This window comes from Neopsephotus bourkii, unplaced genomic scaffold (genome assembly GCF_033783945.1).
Source record: "Neopsephotus bourkii isolate Nb327-2 ecotype Australia unplaced genomic scaffold, CSIRO-AGI_Nbou_v1 NB_230, whole genome shotgun sequence".
In the NCBI taxonomy this organism is placed as follows: Eukaryota; Metazoa; Chordata; class Aves; order Psittaciformes; family Psittacidae; genus Neopsephotus; species Neopsephotus bourkii.
The window spans coordinates 1,536,270-1,556,931 of record NW_026900740.1 but is presented as its reverse complement, the minus strand read 5'-3'; the positions used below and the strand labels follow the sequence as shown (position 1 = coordinate 1,556,931).

The window sequence follows — 20,662 nt, the reverse complement described above, 5'->3', positions numbered from 1 at the left end:
GGAGCCTGCTGACAGCTCCTCTGCTTGCTGGGCAGGAGGCAGCGTTCCTCACAGCCACTGTGGCACTGGGGATCTCTTGAGCAACTCAGCAACGTGGCAGCTTCCTCCTGGGGCTTGGGTTTCCCTTCCTGTCCCCTGCAGCTGCTTCTGACAGCCCAGGCAGGCCTGGGGTCCCGCTCAGCAGCAGGGGCACCCCCAGCTATGCTGCAGGATGCTCGGGCATCGATGGCAATTCTTCACCCTTTCCTTGCCACATCCTGAAGCCTCAACCATGTGTGCAGCTCTGTGCCCATCCTGCCATTGGTACGGGCTCGGGTGTCTCTGGGAGCAGCCCCCCTGCCCTCTCCCACCCTGTGATGAACATCTGCTCATCGGAGCTGCTGACCAGCCTGGCTGCAGTGGGCTAAATATAAAGTTCCTGTCTTTCTGGGAAGCTGAGCAGCAGACATATTTTCTCAAACCCCTGGGTCCCTCAGGGAGCTGCTCTTGCTGCTCCAGGCACACAGGGCAGGGCAGCCCAGCTGCAAGAGGGTCAGAGCCGGAGCCCATGCTAACCCTCTCCCTTTTGCTCCTCAGGTTCATGCAGCATCCAAAGAACTTCGGCCTGATTGCATCCTTTCTGGACAGGAAGGTAAGCATCCTTGCCTGGCTTTAACCTGCCTCACGCTGTCTCTTCTCCATCACATCTCCCTTTGGTGCTGGAGCAGCCAGTGGATGCTGGGCACCTGTGGGTGGTGGTGGCTCAGAGGTGGTCATGGTCCAGATGCCTCCTGGCTCCCTGCAGAAACCAGGGACTGAGTCAGCGTCAGGGAGTTTGGAGCCGGGAGATGTGTGAACGCATCCAGCCTGGCATGTAGGCGTTGCAGCCCTCCGTGATCCGCCTGGGGAGCTGCTTCCCAGCATCTCCTGGAGCACTTTGCACCAGCCAGGCTGTCACACAGCGGGGTGGGTACGCGGCTGCCCAGCACAAAGCAGAGGGGTCCCCTCTTTGCTCAGGTCAGGGATGCTGAGGGTGGGCTGAGTCCCGGTTCCTCTGGCAGTTTGGGTGGGTGTCATGTAGGCACACACACCTCCCCTTCGTGCTTAGCTTGCAGGAGGGCCTGACCTTTCCCAAGCCTCTGTGTTGTGCTTCTGGGACTTTTCCTTTTTGCTGATGGAAGAAAGGTTTGAAAAGGAGATCTGAAGGAAGAGCAGGTCTGTGTTCCTGTTCTGAGCAAGGCCAGGTACCTTCTGTGGAACTGGCTGTATGGGCAGATCCTGGACAAACAGCCTCAAAGACAGTGATGGACCAGGTGCTCCCCTGAGCAGGAGACATTTTGAGAGCTGCGTCCTCTGCCCATCTCATGCAGTGTTTGATCTACACAGTGTCCACTTCCTCTGGGGGAACCCCTCTGCTTTCAGGAGGTGACCTGCAGAGGTTCCATCCACCCTAAATTATTCTCTGATTCTGCAGGATTCAGGCTGGGGAAATAATTCCTAAGGCCTTGACTTTTCTTGCCAAAGCAGCAAGCAAGCAAAGGCCAGCAGCAACCTTGTGCTGCTGCTGTTGCTGTAAGATCCCAGGCGCTTTCCAGCCTTTCCCACTTGCTGAAGCCGAAAGCGGTGGGACTTGGATGATGCTCACAATCCAGCCTGTGTTCCAAGCTGTAAAATGTCTTCTAATTTTATTTGTACTCATTTGTAAATCAGGCTGTAATTATGATACAGAACACATCCATTATCCTGTTGGAGAGAGATGCAAAGTATGGCTCAATGTAATGAATTAATAGATTTTTAAATTGCATTATAAAAAAAATAGTGATCTTAGCCCTTGGAACAGATGACTGTAAGTTTTTGTGTTCTTGTGTGTGTGTATAATCAGGGCTAGATTAGAAAGAGATCCAATTAGCACTTTAAAAGTTGCAGTCTGGTTTTGCACATGGTTCCGCTCCTTGCACAGGGATAGGGAGAGCACGCAGCAGCACCCTGCTCTTGGGTGTGATGGGTCTGTTCATGCAGATCCTGGGTATGAAAGTGTAGCCCAAGACCAGTGTTCAGGTGCCAGGACAGTTCAGCAAAGGACCTTTCCCAGTGTGGAACCTTCTGCTGCTCAGGATCTGGGTATGTCCCAGCAATGGTTCCATGTTTTCCTAATGTGTCTGATCTGGGATGGTTGCTCATAGAGCCAACTGCTGGACTTGCAGTTGGGACGGTGGCTCCTGCGTGCCAGGATCCCAATCTAACCATGAGAAAGTCATATGAGCTCAAGCCAGTGAGCTTAACATCTGGACATAACACCAGCTGACAGTTGTATGGCAGGTTGTGCCTCACATAACCCTGACAGAGGGTGACTCTCCTCCTTCTGCCTTTAGTTGCCGCAGTCATCTGGGGTCAGCCCTTTCCCCTGCTTAGCATCCAACATGGGGTGCTTTCTGCTCTGCACCCATCTCCATCTCAGCATGCCTGTGGGATGGCCGCAGTCTGTCCCTTGGAAGAGCTCAGTGTTTTTACAAGGACAGTGTACATTGCCCTCCTCTTCCAGCTCCAGGGAAGGGCTTTGGGAGGGAGGTGTTTGGGTTGCAGATCTTCAGAAGCAGCAGCAGACCTGGCGATGGCAGGGCCCAAGCGCTGCTCCTTGAAGTCTGCGCCCTGATAGTGCGATGGGATGGGAGCTGCTGTTCCCTGACTCGCTGTGTCCTTGCAGACGGTGGCAGACTGTGTCCTGTACTACTACCTGACCAAGAAGAATGAGAACTACAAGAACCTTGTAAGAAGGAACTACCGGCGGCGCGGGAAGGGCCAGGTAAGAGCTGGAGGAACCCACTGCTTTGCACTTGCAGCCTCTCAGCGGCACCTTCTCTGAGCACCCCAAATGCTGCTTTCCTCCCCTCCCCAGATGGAGGTCTCGTGCAGGCTGCAACAGGGCTGTGGTTTTGCTCTGTGTAGCTTTTCAGAACGTGCTGTTTTCTGGTGGTTGATGTTTGTCCCTTCCTGTGCCAAGGTCACAGTAGCTTTCAGAAAGCAAGTAACAAACCCAGGATGCTTGGAAAAGGAAGGGGATGGAGTGAATGCAGAAAACCTGGCTGTGTGTCAGGAGTAGCACAGGGCTGCCCATGCAGCCTGTAGCTGCGGGCAGGAACCAAGTGGAGCCTCTTCCCTCTCCACTCTGAGACAGCAGCCAGTGTGCTGATGGGGATGGGGCTCCTGCCTTGCACCTGTGCAAAGAGGAGAATGAGCTGAGTGGGAATGACTTCTGGTGGCCACCTGAGCAGAGGCTTATCAGTCTGTCAAGTGCTGGAGGGTGTCTGAGGTCTTCTTGAGGGCTTGCAGGTTTGGTGCTGTAGCTGGAGGAGACCCTTAACTCTTTGGATGAAGGCCAGGCCGGTACCTAGGACACCATGAGATGCTGGGGTAGGTGACTGAATCAACCCTTGGCCGTTACCATGGCCAAGTTAGAGATCTAGACATGAGCATGCCAGTGTTGCTGCTGCTACCACGATACCCAGATAAGTGCTAACCTCTTGGGCAGGTGCCTTGTCCCTTCAAATGCTTTCAGCCAGAGGAAGGTCCCGCTGGTCAATCCCCAGGTCCATGAATGAACAATTATCCATGTCATGAGGAGAGTGGGGTGACCACAAAGGAAGCATCTCTCCAGATAACGTGGAGATAGGGATGGAAAAACTGGCCTGGCCTGTGCCACCACTGACATCAGCGGCTCCTCACGCTGCATGGCCATAAAAAGCAGCACTTGGGTCGAGGTCCTGATTGGGAGGCAGATAGGTAGCCTCACTCCAATTTGATTTCTGCAGCATTAAGACATCAGAATAGCTAGCACATGACGAATGTCATGGACAGGGCCCAATTTTCCCTTCTTTCTTTCAGACACATTAGAGATGGATAAAGCCCTATTAGATTATCCAGTCCCTCTCCCAGCAAACACAGGGTGGTTCCCTCCAGTACATTTTTATAGTGTTTACCATGGTCTGTTTTGTTAGATCACAGCAACTAGAACATGAGGCCACATTTGTTTCTTGTTAGTGGTGGAGACATTTAGCATAGCAAATTCTGGTTTCAATGCGAAGTTGAGCAAGTGTGGAGGGAGAGAGGCAATCTAATGCTGCTCTCTGCATCTGCCTACCTCCTGCTGTGGCCACAGACCTGCCTTGGCCTGCACCCAGCAGGTACTGTTTGTGTTTTGGGGTTTAAGAGTATCCAAAGCATCGCTAGCTGCAGTATTTCCCATGGTGTTTTCCCTTGCTTGTGAGTCTGGTCCAGCTTGGGCAGTGGAGATTGTGTGCTGCTGTTTGGAGCCTCGTTCAGCTCCAGCCTTTGGGAGCAGGGACTTAACTGCATCCCATGGTACTTACTTTACAACCGTAGTAAAAGGCAGGACTATTTTTGCAAGCAGGGAACTGCAATATTAGTAAGTTATTAAGAGTGAGGCTGCTGAGCACTGAAGGGAGCAGATTGCACGTCCACTGCAGCAGACCTCAACCAGATCATTATTGACTCTGAAAGAAGAATCAGATCCCTGAGTCAATGCTCAGGTGGAAGGTGGGATGTTCAGAGAAGCTGTGAGACCCAAGGGCTGTTTGCATGAATAGTAGTGGGAAAGAAGTGCAGAGCTTAGAATCCAGCTCTCCCACAGAGGCCTTGGGGGGGTCTTGAGATGCACACTTAGTGCTGTGACACCTCCAGTATTTCTGTATGTTGCTTGCATCCATTTCCTGCAAGGCTGCAAGCAGAGGAGCACTGGAAGAGCCTGCAAGCAGGCTTGGGAAGGGCATGATGCTGCGGAGGGGAGGCTGTTGCCCATGTAGCCTCATAGAGAGTCAGAGCTGTGCTGGGGAGCAGCAGTGTTGGGCTGCCCCAGCGCCAGGGGATCTCCCTTCACCTCCCCAGTCTCTGCCATCAGAGATGGTGACAGGATGCAGGATGGGAGACATGGTGGGACAGCATACAGGGAGCAGTGGGGCTGTGAACCATCTTCCTGCAGCACTGGGAGACAAGTTTTCCTGCTGATAAGGGTTCAAGCAGTTAAACGCCAGAAGTGAGCTATAATTGATTTTAGAGGAGGGCAGGCAAGGTGGGCTTCAGATCAGATGGGAGGAGTGGATGGGGTCTGGCACAAACAGCATTTCAAGTGGCCCTGCGCTGTTCTCTCACTGCTTTCCTCATGGAGAGGCTGGTGGTCTTCCTTGCTCTTGGAGGAGCTTGAGAGCGAAGTGGAGATAATTACATGGAGAAACAAAGCTACTCTGGTGTCAAGGCTCTCATTGTGGCCTACTTATTAAAAGTCCATTAAAAAGTAAGAATCCCATCGCTCCCTGGCTGGTGGTCCCCTGGCAAAGGATATTCCTCATAAAGCTGCTACTTAGTGCTGAAAATCTCCTGCCAAAAGCAGGGACTTCACCCGCTTCTGCTTCCACTTTGTCAGAACACAGAGCAGCCGCCTGCTCTGAGGCAGGGTGCGTGGTCCTGCCATGGCGCCTGCCCCAGTGCTGGTGCGTGGAAGGTGTTCCCATCTGATGGAATATTTGGGCTCCTGGTATACAGAGCCTTTCTAAACTAATCCACTGTGTTCAGGTACGGAAAACGCCATTGAACCCCGCAAGGGGGGAATCACTGGGAAGAGGGCTAACTTCCAAGTGTGTAATTTGTCACTGAAAACAAAAGAAAATAAAAAGGTTTGTGTCATGGTAGAACAATCTGATCCAATAATCAGCACGAATGTCATTAATTCATCTGCATGATTTTGCATGAGCCCGTATTGAAAGGCCCTTGTGTAGATGAAAGCCCCTTTGGGGGCTATTGCAGTCATTGTTTAGGGTATTCCAGAGAGCTTCTCTGCAAATGCCCCTAGTCCTGTAGCGGGGGCACCAAAAATTACCTCAGGGGGCTGACAAGAGCTCTGGAGAAGGACTTTTCTGACGGTGTGTAGGGACAGGCCAAGGGGAATGGCTTGAACCTGCCTGAGGGGAGACTGAGCTGAGCTCTTAGGCAGAAGCTCTTCCCTGTGAGGGTGCTGAGGCGCTGGCACAGGGTGCCCAGAGAAGCTGTGGCTGCCCCATCCCTGGCAGTGCTCAAGGCCAGGTTGGACACAGGGCTTGGAGCAAGCTGCTCCAGTGGAAGGGGTTGGAGCTGGAGGAGCTTTAAGGTCCCTTCCAACCCAAACCTATCTGGGGTGCTCTGAAAATGGAAGCTAGGCAGTTAGTGCCATGTGTCTCCTCTTTGGGCAAGCTGCTCAGCAGGGCTGCCCTAGTGCGAGCATTGGGCTGAAGCTGTGCTGGAGGAAAAGTGCCTTTATTTCAGCAGAATTATTCTGTGCACAGCGCAGGGCTTTGATTCCAGAATATATTCCCTTTGCTTCTGGAGCAGCAGTGCCCACATCGCTGCAGCACACAAGTTGTGCTCCCTGTGTCAGTGCTGGTGAATTCCCAGGGGAGAATCCATGGAGCTCCCACGCAGTGCCCTGATGGAGGCGGGTGGTCATCCCGCCAGGAAAAGCCGCTCCAGCAGCGGGTCAGTCACCAGCGGCGATGGGCGGCCGAGGAGCCGCCTGGGCTGACTCAGATGAAGTCATGTGTGCATGAATGGATGGATGGATGGAGCAGGACGTGCCGTCACACTGTCCCCCTTGGCGCTGCTGTCAGACAGTGCTCATGTAGCCCGGGGAGAAAGGGCCCTGATGCTTTCGAGGACTCACTCCATGGCACCCAGACCCCCTGTTTCTCCACTGGGGAGCAGTGCCAGAGCTGTACCGGCAGGGCTGGGGCCTGTGGTGTGACCTGGCCGGGCAGCCGGCGCGGTCCCTGCCAGGGCTGACAGCCTTTCCCAGGCCCACCCTCTTCCCGTCCCCTGCCAAAACCCAAATGGAATTATCCGTCCCGCCGCTGTCCCGCCCTCCCCAAACACAAACCATTCCCCTCGCTGACGCGGATCAACAGCCCCAGCCTGGAGCTGTATAAACAACCCCAGTACTTGTTTCATGGAAGCGCTGTCCTGGCTGGCAGGGCTCGGACTGACAGATGGGTGCTGCCTGCCCACAGGTCCATGGCTCCATGCTCCCCATCCCTGATGCAGGAGCAGAGCACCCCCTTAGGTCCAGCCTTGCTGTGCCACCACCTCTCCTCCATCCGCAAGGATCGGGTCTGGAGCTCAGCGAGCTGCCTCTTACACTGCACATCATGCGTGTGCCCCTGCTCCACTGACTACAGTGGATAATGAGGTGAAGGGTATTTATATCTGGGAAGTGTTTGACTGTGATCAGTCAAGGGAGTGGCTCCTCATTAGTGACAAAGGACTCGACAGCTTCTCTTTCAGATGCGGGGAGATAACCTGTCATAAAATCCTGGGTTAATAATGCAGCCTCTCACCCTGAAACAGGCCTGGATGTGGCTGCTAAACTTTACTGCCACAAACACCTGTAAATATATCCCGCAAGCATTTAAGCCTGTGCTGTTTTAAAGAGTACTGAGGTTGTTTGTGGAGCAGTTTGCCTGGGATGTCAGTGGCAGGGTGCGTTGTGATGGGATGTTGCTGTGAGGTGCCCTGCTCGCTGTCCCGTCCCCCAGGTCAGCCCCATCCTGCTGTCGTGTGTAGGCTGAGCTCGCTGCCGGGACACCAGGGATTGAATTTGGCTCATCATGTGGCCAGGCCCAGATCTGCAGTGTGAGAGCACTGCTGTGGCTGGGGAAACCCGCTCAGGCAGGCTGAGGCTGCAGGACCCGTGAGAAGTCATCACATCTGGTCAGACCCTGTGGTCCTGGTCCTGCTGGAGTGCAGCCTCATGGGGAGAAATGTCTTGTATTTATCCCTTGGGTGCTTCTGTGTGATGCTGTGGAGCATCAGGGTGCCTGCGTAGAGGTGGGAAGGTGTGAGAAAAGCTAGTTTGAGCTAATATTGATCCTGTAACCTGCCATTGGCACCTGCTCTTTCCATCTGGGCTCCCATACCCTGTCCCCCAGGTGTTCCCTGTGAGGTGCATCATGCCCATTCCTCCATTTCAAGGGCATTGCAGCATTCCAAAGCCCTGCCGCCCCTCCAGGCAGCATAATCAGGCAAACACAATGGAAACTCACATTCCTGAAATCCCAGCTGCAGTTTTGGGGGTGATTGAATGAGAATGATGTGGCCATATTTGGGAAAAGAATTGAAGGATGCGATGGTCCCCAGGTCCCAGCACGGCCTCATGGGCTGCTGGCAGCGCAGGGTCGGCACAGAGACCTGCGTGCTCAGAGCAGGGACAGGCATCAGGCATGGGTTTGCTGATGGACCTCTTGCTGATGGATCCTTTGACCACCACAACCAGGCTCTTCCATGCAGCTTGATTGCATCTGAGTTAGTGATAATACAAGTCACTTAAAAGTGACGTGAACCCCCCATTGTGGTTGGCTCCCGAGCTGGGACTCGTGTTTCTCCAGCAGCAGGTTGATGCATCCTCCTGGCGAGCCTGCACCCATGTGAGTACTCCTCAAGACAGGGATTTGGGATCCAGGCTGAGCATTAGTGACCCTGCTGTTAGTGCAGCATCTTCCCAGCGAGACAGGGAGTGCTAAGAGGCAGTTGGATTTTGGGCTGAGTTGTTCTATTGGTTGTTGTGATCCAGGTTTGACTGGGAATGGACGGGAAGTAGGTTGTGTCATTGCTAAGTTGCTTTCTAAAGCAAGCACAGCTGAAAATCCAGAGAAGGCTGCTCTGGATACAGGGTTTGCTTTGCCCCCACTGCATCTGTGGCGTGTGTGGATGCTGCTCTGCATCCCACGAGCTGCTGACCCGGCACCTTCCTCTGTTGGCTGTGCTCAGAGCAGGGTCGGCGTGCGGCCGGGGAGCTGCGAGCAGGGGGGGAGCAGGGTAAAGCAAACCACAGGGAAGAGAAAACACATGTTCCCCGCCTGGGACAGAGCAGGGGCTCATCTCCAGTGCTTCCAAACATTACACTCTCTTCCCCTCGGGTCATTTTCCCTTCGCGAGCAATCAAATCACTTGTTAAAAAAACTCAGCAGCGACCCAGAAAAGAAACATTTCCTCTTATGGAAAAGCCCTCGGTGGTTTAAGGAGGGAGCTGAGTGAGCAGGGTCTGTAACAATCACTGAGAGCAAGGAGCGAGCGGTGGGAAGGCACCAGCACCCGCTGAGCTGCACAGGGGCCCCTGCCCAGGGGGCTCTTGGTGCTGCCTGAGATGAGCCCATGCTCTGGTTGTGCCATGCCCAGGGTCCAGCATCCCTACAGTCACACACAGCCAGCCCCTCTCCTTGTCCCCAGCACGCTGCTCACCCCCAGGCCCGGCAGCACAGGACTTCCCCACGGCACAGCAGGACAGCCCCACTGCGGCTGCCGGTGCTTTGCTGCTGGCACCGGCCGTGTCTTGTGGCCTGCGGGGCCTGCTCAGTGCCTCCAGGATGCTGGGCACAGCACCAGCCTCTTCCATGTCTGCCATGCAGTGATTGCTGTCTTGGGGAGTTTATTGTTTACCAGCAGAGGAGCAGCCCAGCTCCAGGCCGTCGCGGTTGGTTGTGTGCCGAGCGAGCCCCACGCTCTCTATCGGTCTTATCAAATCCAAACCCTGGCCCTTTGATTTTTCCACTCGCTTCCGCACCGAACCCAGCCCCGGGTGGAAGCGCTCAAAGCCAAGTCGCCGGCAGACATTCCTCTTCCTCTCCTTGTTGTTTTGGCAGCGGCTTGTTTTGCTTTGTGGTTTCTCCCATGAGTGGAGGGTGCCATGCATGGTCGTGAGAAGCCAGGCTGTGCAGTAGTGGGTGGCAGCGAGGGCTGAGGCGTTCCAGACCACTGGATCAGAGCCACTGGGCCCCGAGAGTTAGTTATGTGGTACATAAATGTATTTCTAAGCCATCCTTCGGGTGCTCCATATCCATCCATGGGATGGGTAGGGAGATGCAGGGAGCAGTGCTGTAACTGGCCACGCAGCATCAAACCTCAGTGGTGGGTGCTCCTACCTCTCTGCTATGGCATCAGCAAAAGGGGAAGGATGCTCCATGGGAGACCTCAGGTGTCTGGGCAGCCTGGTGGCTGGTGCTGAGTCTGTGTCCTGGCTCCCCTGCCAGAGGGAGAGTTTGAAAGCAGGTAGAAGGATGGATGTGGGTGGTGGAGGAGCCGTGGCTGTGTTATACCAGCGCTGCTCCTGGCAGAGATGCTCTGTTCAGTGTCCTGTGGGGACCCAAGTGCCAAATCCTGCCGACTGTGCTGCAAAGTGCAGTGCATCCTGCCCGGTGATGCTGGTACAGGACCCTGTGGGACCTTCAGGGGGATGCCAGCAGGCTCTCGTGCACACACATGGCCATCACAGCTTGCTGGGGCTCCCAAAGAAGCAGCAAAGCAAACCCCAGGCGCTCCTGGCCAGCCTAGCGCAGGCCTTTTGTCTTGGGCTTATCTAGAGCTGGTTTTAATTTGCAACTCCCTGATTGCGTGCAGTGACCTCGGCCTGAGCCTGCTCCGCAGCTGAGTGCCCCTGCAGAGCATCATAAATGCCACTGGTCTGAAGTCACCCCGGGAGAAGCACAGAGCTGGCACCCTGCACGCAGCGAGCGGGCGCTCCTGGCTGCTGCAGGGGATGGGGCTCGTGCTGAAGACCCTGTCGAGGTGTGCCACGGTGTGACATGGTGGGGAGAGGGTTATCAAGCATCACCACACTGCGAGCCTGTAGCAAGGGCTGTGCAAAGCCGCCTCCAAGCAAAACCCCTGGAGCTTGCTGCCTGTGGTGCCGGTGGATGGGTTTGTGCAGCACCAAAACCAGTTGCTCATGGCTCATCGTGGCGCACACGGCTCCCTCTGCCCATGGTTTGCTCCCTCCTGATGTAAGGAGCAAGCAGGAGTTGGTGGTTTCTGTGGTGTGTCATGTTCTGTAAGAAGAGCCCATAATGATGGCAGTGGATGTGCTGCACCTGCTGGCCACCAAATGACATTCCCTGGCTGGCCTCGAAACGTGGTGTAAGAGAGAGGAGCTCTCATTCCCAGCTGGCACTTGGGCTTGGAAGGGGGCTCTTGCTCAGCACCATCACTGTGACCTGAGCCAGTTCCCTGCCAGCCTGTCCCACAGCAAGTGACATGGACAGGGATGGAAAGAGCTGGTTGTCCTGGGGTGGGAGCAAGGCTCCTAGGGACGAGCTCAGCTAAACATCACAGGGGAGCTGCTGCGAGAAGGCCCCCAGCAGGACCAGGGCTGGGGAGCTGAGCTGTGCTGGTAACAGTGGTGTTCTGGTGTGTATTTTGAGGGTGCTGCCCAGCAGGGAGTGAAGGGGGCCGTGAGTGCCCCCGTTTGCAAGGTGCACAGTCTGGTGGTTAGCACTGGAATGCCTGTTGGGCAGGTTTGTGTGCTGGGCTCTGGCATGGTCCCGCTCATCTCACAGGCAAGGGGGTGAGGAAGGCAGGAGCAGGCATTTTCCGGAGGGTTGCAAGTTTGGAAAATAAATATCCCTGTGCCGTAGGTTAAGCTTGGCATCCTGGTGGATTAATCACGCTGGCTGCAGCCAGCACTGAGAGCCCCGGTGACGAGAGCTGTGGTTTATAGATGATGATTCATCGACTCGACTTAGAGCGACCACGTTATTCCAGCAGATTGCAAAATCGTAAGAGGAATGTTGTGGTTAGTTTACGGCTTAACTATGCAAATCGTCAGGAAGCCTTCAGAGCCGGAGAATGTAAGGCACAGCGCGCCCGGATGGCTGGGCGCTGAGCAGGGGCCCGGAGCCGGCGATGGGGCTGGCGGGGACCGGCCGCGCACGGGAGCCGGGGAGCGGGGAGGTGAGTGATCTGGGATGGGGATGAGGGTCCGGAGCTCGGGGAGAGCCTGTGAGCAGGGCGCTGTGGGTGCAGGGGGACACGCTGCTGGATGGGAAGGGGTTTCTGGCTGGTTTCACTGTCTCGGTGCCAAGGCACCGGGTGTCTCCATCAGGGCTGGGGAGGGTGAAGGTTGGGGAGCTGCTTTTCCCCACCTCCTCCTGTCCTCCCATCCTGCTTCCAGCAGCAGGCAGTGCTTCGGCAGAGGAAGTAAACAGAGTGGGAGGAGCTGCACCTCTTCCTTGCCGGGGCTTCTCTCTCAGGCAGAGCCGTTGCTGGGCATGCAGGGAGTTGGTGTTTCCTTGGCCGGGACTTACCTGGAAGCTGGTGTCCCCTGAAAGAATGCTCGGAGCGGCTGAAATCCCTGTGCCGTGCTCAGTGGAGCTGGGCAGGGCGAGTGTCGCTCCGGCGGGGAGCGGGGAGCTGGGTGCTGGGGCAAGGGGGTGGCCGGCACACGCGGTACTCCCGGGATGCTGGCAGCGCTCCGCTCCAATCCAGCTGCTCCAGGGCTGCTGGGAAGTCGGGATAGAGGAGAGCAGGTGTTTGTAATTAGGGATCAGCTCATGCCGGAGCACAGGGAAGGAGGCGGCCCGTCCCCATGGACTCGGAGCAGGATCGGCCGCTCATCCCCTGTGCAGTTTTGTCCTGGGGCCTTTCTAAATAAACAGGATGTGTCGGCAGCAAAAACAGGCAGCAGCGATGTGAGGAGGAGGAGGAGGAAGGGTGGTCCAGCAGTTAGAGCGTCTGACCTGGGAGGGAGGGACAGAGGGACAGCCCTGCCCTCTGCCACAGGCATCTTCCCTGGCCTCGGGCACGTCCCTTCCCCTTCTTGTGCAAGGTGGGGAGCACGTACCTGCTGGTGACAGGGTGCCTCATCCCCAGGGGGGCAGGGATGTAGGTGGGGAGAGGTTGAAGCTGGCTGGGAGCTGAGCAGTTCTGGTGCTGGGCTTTGGTGTGTCCGCTAAGAGCTGACCCACCTGCTGGTCCACCTCTAACCGGGGCAGCGTGAATCAGAGGGAAACATCGGCTCGTAACTGGGGAAGCATTTCCTGGCCTGTCACGCTTTGGGATGGCGTCCCGTCCCTTGAATCATCCAGAGCTGGTCCGTGTCCAGCACTAAGAATAGCCTCCCCGTGTGCCGGGAGCGGGGGACCGGCCGGCCCATTGTATCCCGGCTGTGGCTTCCCAGTGCTGTGCCATGCCATGGTCCGGCTCCGATGCTGACCGGGCTGAGGTTTGGGGTAGAGCAGGTAGCATGGGTAGGCTGAGGCAGCTGCTGTGGTTGGTCCCTGTGGGGTGTCCCAGCTCCTTCCTGCATGTGCTGTTTGCAGCTGAGCTCTCACATGGTTGCATTCAGGACCCCATGGTGCCTGTTTCCCTGGGGCTTCAACCGGCCCTTCAGCCTCCAGCCCTGGGTGGGATGTGAGGTGTCACTCGTGAGCGTGACTGTCCCCAGAGGTGCTTCCTGGGGTGTTCAGGGGGTGCCCCACACGTAACCAAGCCCTAGCATAGGGAATAAGCAAGCCATCACTGTGTGCTTGCCAGGGTTCAAAGCAGCATTTGGCTCAAAGCCACCTTCACATGCAGACATGAGCACAGCCACGGGTGGAGCTGGGGACAGTGTTCCCAGCCATGGCCTCATGGTGATGGCGTTGCCCAGTTTATGCGTTTCAGCCTGGCAGGTGAGAGCCAACCCGTCCTGTCCCACTGCACAGGGTGCTGTGTGTGCCTGGCTCCCACTCCTGGTGTCGGGCACCCGTTGGGCTGGAGCAGGGCAATCACTAGAGGGCATCCTTGGATCGAGATGCTCCTCTGCAGTGGAAAAGCCCTAATTTGATGTCCTAGCAGGCTGGGCTTGAAACCTCCCAAAGGAGAGGGATGCACTGAAGCCAGGCCATGGGGTTTGCCAGTCCTTGCCATGCTGGAGCTCAGCAGATGCCTCTCTAGGGAAGCACCCACACTGCAGTGTGAACCACCATGGCCACTCGCACCTCTTCCCTGCCTTTCCACCCCTGCTCTTGCAGGCTGGCACAGGGAGATCCCTGTTCCCAACCTGTTCCTCTGGGGAGGAGCTGTGATGGCTGCTTGGGGTGACAGCCCCCTGGTTCAAACAAGCATGAAGACGAGATGATGTTGAAGCTTCCCTTGGGAGCCCCTGCCAGCCTGGTGCAGGGGCAGGGGCTCATACAGTCACAGCTGGAGAAGGGCTGGGTTTCCACCCCAGGGACATGGGATCTTCAGGATGCAGGGATCCCCATCCCTCAGAAGAAAATATTCACCATGGGGTGATAGAAACACTGCAAAGCTCCCCTGGGCTCCTCTCCCTTGCCAAAGCACTTGGTGAAGGGATGGGTGGTGACTGCTCCCCACCGACCCTCAGAGGTGACAACCCTTATCCCATGGGTGTTTGTTGGGGCTGAACCCATGCTCAGGGCTCACCCTGGTGTGACTCAGGGAGTCACCAGGTTCATGTGTGACAATGCCCCTTGCTCGTGTGCAGCCAGGCAGGATCCTGATCCGCCTCCTTCTGCCTGGGTTGGGGACTGGGGATGGCAGTGCCTGGCACACTGGGTACGATGCTGTTGTTGGCCATTTGCTGCAGGAGACAGCTCATTCCCCAGGCCTGAGAGATCTATGGACTGGAAAATCCTGTGTGTGACCGAGCGTGAACTGTTCCTGGTTCCCCCTCCCCTGGATCTTCCCAGCCCTGCATCCCACGGAGCCGTTCCTTGGGGGTGTGAGCTGATGTGGGGGCATTCAGCACGTGTGTTGGCATGGGGGTGCTGCAGGGGCTGGCCATGCCTGCCACACGTGTGCTGTGTCCTGGTGGCACAGCTGCCTCCCCCATACAAGGAGGAACTGAAAGTCCGCAGGGATTCAGTGATGGCAGCGCTGTGTTCTGAGGACTTGTGTTGAACCAGGGCCTGGAAGAATGAGCAGCTTGCTCGTTCAACTGCTCCACAGCCTGTTGTGACAGCTCCATGCTTCTCGTTTTAGCAACAGCCCCTGGGGGCAGAGGGTTTAGCTTGCACCCAGTGCCGCTGCTGCAGGGACAGCCTCTCGTATCAGGGACAGGCCTATCTCGCTGGATTGAGGGAGGCAGGGACACCTCATCCACACTTGCCGAATGGCTGTGTGCCAGCCAGACCAGGCCGCTTGGGACCATACTTTCTGCTGATAAATCCACTTTAAGGCAATTTCCCCCCATTACATCACCGACCCTTCTCCCGAGGGATGGTGGAAGCCCTGCAGCTTGGTCAGGGGCTGGGTGAGCCCAGGGTGGGTTTCCTGGAGCAAGCAGCCAGGAGCAGGATGGTTTAATAAATCATTTCCGCCTCTAATTTCTACTTCTCTATGAAATGCCTCTCGGTTGCCAGTCGCCAGAGGGAAGGGAGGTCAGGGGAACTAGGCCTCCCCAGCATCCTCCTTCCTGCAGCTGTTGAAACAAAATCCAGAGCTATTATAATCACCGTGTCCCTCCCTCGGGTACCGTGGCCCGGGCGATAGAGTTGGAGCAGTTGGGGTGCATGATCATGTCAGATGCTTGAGGAAGAGATCGCAGCATTGGTATTGCTGAGTCTCAGGGCATCTCTGGTGCCCCCATCTCCCTCATGCTCCAGCAAAATGAATCCCACCAGCTGCAAATCGTGATTGCAAATCGTGACAGTCATCATCTGCAGGGAACAGGGGGTTGTTCTCACCTCCCTGCTCGCTGCGTGCCCCTGGGGAGCCTCTGGGGCTGTCCCACTGCTTGCAACAGGAGCCCAGACTCCCCCTGGTCTCCCCGGAAAGCTTTCAGCCTCTGTGGCCTCTGCAAGCACGCTGCTGTGCTCTCTGCCTGCAGCTCTCTTTCCTCTTGGCCACTTGCCCCCAGCATTGTTTCGAGGCGTTTGTTTAGGTTGGCCCAGGTGCTGCCATGAATCCGCCTCAGCACTGAGGGGTTGTTTTGTTTTATGTCCCTTGTTTTGCAGCAGCAGCAGCAAATGCCCCGGAGCGGCCAGGAAGATAAAGATGAAAAAGAGAAAGAGAAGGAGAAAGAGGGAGAGAAGGAGGAAGACAAGCAGGAAACAGAGAACGACAAAGAAGAACTGACAAAGTAAGGACAATCCCTCCCTGCCTGCTGAGGGGCTGGGGATGTGGTGGTGGGATGCAGCGTTAGGATGCAGCGGTTGGACCTAACATAGTCCAGGGCTGCCTGACCCTGTGCAGGACCATGTGTGCCCACTGCACCTCCTCCGCAGGGAGGGAAGAGCAGAGCCAGCTCTCCTCTTCATTCCTCGTCCCAGCTGCTCCCAACCTGGGAAAACAACTCTGATAAGCTCTTTTATGTATATAAACCCAATCAACCCGCAAAGCCCCTCTGATCCTCCAGCTTGTTTTGCTGTTGTGAGAGCCTCTGGGAGGCAGAGAAGCAATCTGGGCGCAGCCGAGCGCGGCACTTCACCTTTAGCATTATTGATGGCAACGTGAGTGCTCCCAGATGAAGGGCTTCAGCCAGCCCTGCCTCCCTCACACCAAACAGGGAGTGTCGGAGCCGTGGCGGGGAAAGGTTGGCACGCAGACCGCTAGCTATCTGTAATGGGCTTAATACTTGGTTTAAAAGAACATCTGGCTTCATTATATCTAGGCTGCAAAGACATTTACCAGCAGGTCCTTTCAGGAAGATAAATGAGGAGGAGGCAGGGATGAATTTGAATGGTCTGGTATTAAACCTGTCTCTGTCAGGTCTCTGCGTGCACTTGGTGGTGGAGCTGCAGCCAGCTGCAGAAAGAAAGCCCCACCACAAATCACCCCACCGCCAATCCCAGCCAGGCAAAGAGCCTGCGTGTGCAAAACAAATGCAGACCTGCTCTCCCCCCCACCTCTAAAGACCCAGCAGAAACCCCTCATCCCCAAACACGTGCAAAGGAGCAATTGCTTGACCTAAAAATCAGACCAACCATGGGGGTTTTTCCCCTTTCCTCCCTGATTTTGCAGGGACAAGAACGACGACACATCCGGGGAAGACAATGATGAGAAGGAAACGGTCACCTCCAAGGGTCGGAAAACTGCCAACAGCCAGGGCAGGCGCAAGGGCCGCATCACCCGCTCCATGGCCAACGAAGCCAACAACGAGGAGGCGACTGCCCCGCAGCAGAGCGCGGAGCTCGGTAGGTAGCAGTGGGCATGGGGATGGGGAGATCTTGGCACAGCTTTTTGGTTGTCCTCTCTGGTGTGATGGGGCATCCCTGTGCTCTGCTCCCTGCTCACAGAGGAGGGCTTTCCTTCATGGAATCCTCGTGTTTTGGGGAGCAACAATGAAGTTTCTCCATCTCACAAATCACCCAGTTCACCCAGATAGAGCAGAGGCATTTGCAAGCTTGGCCTGTCCTGGCTGTTAGTGTGGTTTATGGCCTCAGAGAGGAAGTACTGCAGAACAAAAAGAGGGTTTTCAGAAGCACTTTTGGCTGTGTTCATGCAGGGCTTGTGTCCCTCCTGCACCCAGAGGTGTGTTTCCCTCTGCAGCAGTTTGGGCTTTGAGTACCCCTGATCTCTGCCTAGGAGCCTGCTTTGCCATCCTGGGCTTCCCTGGTCTCTGCCAGTTCTCCTGCCCTCTCTGTTTCCAAACCTGCCTGGAGCTCGAGCAGCTGCAGCCTGTGGGGTTTGTGACCCCCTGGCCTTGGGAATTTGGCTGGTCCCATCCCATCTCTGCAGCTGAAGGACGTTGTGAGGGCAGCAGTGGGTCATGGCTGACATCATACGTGTGCACTCAGGTTGCACTTGTTTAGCCCAAAAAGCAGCATTTTCTGTGCTGGTCCCTAGTGCCCTGGCTAGCAAGCAGAGCTAGCAAGGCCCCCTAACCCATGGCTGTGAGCATGATGCTGCCAGTCCCAGGGTAGATGGGAATCCATGGCAGCATCCGCAGCCCCGCATCAGGTACATCTGCCTCTCACATCTGCAGCATCCGTAGTGGCCACCTTGGGAAACAGCTCATGTATTGACTTACAAAAGCCTTACATCAAGGAATTTGACTGGTTTTCCTATACTTTACTCTTACCAAGTACAAAATTATTACTGTGCTACCTAAAGGCAGGTAAAAATAAAAGCAGGGTGACTCCTCTCCGTTTCCTTGCTCTGCAGTTTCTTGCTTGTTCTGTTCCGTGTGCTATAAATCACCCGGAGGTGTTTCGCCTCCCTGTTCCTCTGCTGACAACTGGCTGAAGCCTTGATTGCAAGCGCTGTTTTCATACAGGCGATATAAATAGTTCCCGGCACAACAGAGCCCTGCTCTCCCTCTCCAACTTGTTAAGCAATGCTGCAAAGCAGCAGCAGATAATGGCAGGAACTTAGATGGGAATTCTTTTTTATCCCAGCATCTCGAAGTCCTTCATAAACTTCACTGCAAACGCAGAGAAAAAGACTTTAGACCATGTTAAGTTGGGAAGAGGGAATGGATCGATTCCAGTGACATATCTGAGCAATTGGTTTCACTTCATGTCTCTCTAATAGAGCTTTAATTTAGGTTGGCTAAGAAAGTTATTGCATTTTAAATACCAATTGAACATTAAAAAACAACACAAAACCGTATTGTGGTTTAACTGCAGCGTGCCGGAGCTCCCCGTAGGCATCTGTTTCATAACTGAGCAACCTCAGTAAATACCATCAATCAAAGCAAACGGGCCGTTTCTTTGACATTTCTTTCCCATACAATAACAGGGATCCTCCAGCTGAGCGAGGGGCCTTGCAACATGTTGGGGACACTCTCTTTTACGTAAACCAGCATCGTGGCCCTGGCTCTGCCTGCGGCCCGGTCTCCATTTCCCTCCCTCTTGGCCAGCATCCCAAGGGGAAAAGGCATTTCTAGGGGAAGGCTTTGACCTGCATAGACTTACAGGAGGTGGCACCTGCAGTTGTGCTCAGCCAGCTGTGAAGGAGATGCCTTTTCCCAGTGCAGAGGGCATCAGAGCCCGCGCTGTACTATCACAGGGTCTCGGCTTCTTACTGAGCTTCTTGGAAGATGCTTCCTTCTCTCCTTACCCATATCCTTTGTCCTGAACCTATCAGCCTGTTTTCCATTTTGAAAGGACACTGTCAAAACATCTCTCATCACTGTTGAAATAATGCTTCGCCTGTTGTTTGGAGTAATAACCCCTTGGCAGACTGAGCCGGAAATCTGTTTCCTTACCAAGTTGCTTTTTGCCTCTGACTCACACCCTGGTTTGTTATTGTACGGTTCGCTCTAGTGCCAGGCTGCCAACAGGACTGTTGCATAGTGAAGGCTTTATGCAGGGCCTCGGTGTCCCCAGCACTGTGCTTGGGATGGGCGAGAGGAGGAGCCTCAGGTGCTGACATCCCTGTCCCGGCGCGAGCAGCACATCCCCTTGTGATGGGTGCTGCCCTGGGGGAGCCCTCAGTATGGGTGGAAATCACTCTGAGCTGTCCAAGAGCCTGGTGATGGCACGGTCAAGCACGGTCAATTCCCTTGATGGATGCGGTCAGCCAGTCACCACGGTGGTGATGCTGTTCCTCCGTCTGTGCCGAGGGTGATGGTCCCTCCCTGCGTCTGCCACTTCCAAAGCACACAGCCAAAGCCAGCTCCGTCTTTGGTACCTGTTGTTGGCGGGCCAGAGTGCGTGGCACCAAATCAGCAGGAAATCTGCTGCCACCCTCAAGCCATCTGGCTTCTCTTCCAGTCCCAAAGTAGAGGTTTTGCATCACTGAGACACGTCCCAGGGAGGGAGCTGTGCACAGGTTACTGTGGTGTGGAGAAGACTTGAGAGCCTGCACCGCAACAGCCTTCCCTGCAGGAGTGCTTATGCACCACACAGCTTTTTGTTGTGTCTGTAGGGAGCAGGGCATAGGATGGGGTTTGGGCATTTGGTTATCTCTGGGCTCCCCAGGCTTGCTGGCTCCCACTCACAACTGACTGCTTTCTTTTTCTTCCTCCTTTCCAGCTTCTCTGGAGATGAATGAAAGCTCTCGCTGGACTGAGGAGGAGATGGAGACAGCTAAAAAAGGTGAGCCATTTGTTTTCTTGCTGCTATTTGTTCTGCTGGAGCTAACCCAGCAATCAGGGATGGATGGTGTCCGAGTGCTGCAGTCGGTGCAGGGTGGTAGCCCTGAGCTGTGGGGCTGGATTCTGCCTGTCCTGTTGCTGGTTTGCTCCCAGTGAGACTCAGGAGTTTGGGAGAGGCAGGCAATGGTGTGCCCAGCCTCTCCAGCCCTGTGCTAACACCAGGGGTGTCTGGACTGTAGCTGGAGCCTGGCGTGTCCTGCAAGGGAGGTCACAGGAAAGCAGGGATGCGCCTTGCCTGGTGCTTGTTGCAGCTTCTGGTGCTCGTAGCACAAGGTGCAGCTTCACCCCTCTCTCCAGAGGTCTGTGCTGGTGGTGTGATGTGTTCCAGACATGCTCAGAGCACTCAGAGCTCGGGGCCTGGGGAGAGGATGGTGAGCCCCAGCACTCTACAACCACGTGTCGGGGAGCTCACGGTGCCGGGCTGCGGGCAGCGTGGGGTGACTTTACATCCTGGAGCTGATTCAAAGCCTTTGCTGAGACCATGTTTGAAAAGTGCTGAGTGTAGCAGAGCCCTTCTTGCCACTTCCCCTCCTCGTGCCGCTCCTGCGCCAGCTCTTTGCGCGGCTTTCGGTCCTTTGCCAAAGTCACGTCCTGTTGATGGGCTGTCGAGCTCGTGTCCCCAGCCCGTGCATCCCCCTCGCATCGCTGCCAGCACTCCTGGCCCGGTGAGGCTTGTAAATGGGAAATTAAAATGGAAATGAGTGTGCCGTGTGGGGATGGCAGAGGCAAACAGGGCTGTTAGCAGGTTCGGCTCGCCTTGGAAAATGCACCTGCTGCTGCAGTGGTGATTACACGTTGTGGAGCGCCGGCTGCCCAGGTGCCGGTGGGAGC

The 20,662-nt window shown here is 55.6% G+C and overlaps 1 protein-coding gene across 9 annotated transcripts in view; it reads left to right on the top strand.

Annotated features, from left to right (window-relative positions):
• NCOR2 (nuclear receptor corepressor 2) overlaps nucleotides 1-20,662 on the top strand; it is a 160,202-nt gene that overhangs the window by 85,605 nt on the left and 53,935 nt on the right. For 8 of the 9 annotated variants that reach the window (XM_061344678.1, XM_061344674.1, XM_061344677.1 and 5 more), the window contains exons 12-16: nucleotides 577-631; nucleotides 2,684-2,782; nucleotides 15,747-15,871; nucleotides 16,753-16,925; nucleotides 19,710-19,772. In XM_061344678.1, coding sequence (XP_061200662.1) covers nucleotides 577-631; nucleotides 2,684-2,782; nucleotides 15,747-15,871; nucleotides 16,753-16,925; nucleotides 19,710-19,772 — 515 coding nt within the window. The remainder of the gene's footprint in view (nucleotides 1-576; nucleotides 632-2,683; nucleotides 2,783-15,746; nucleotides 15,872-16,752; nucleotides 16,926-19,709; nucleotides 19,773-20,662) is intronic. The other variant, XM_061344672.1, reaches the window with a different exon arrangement.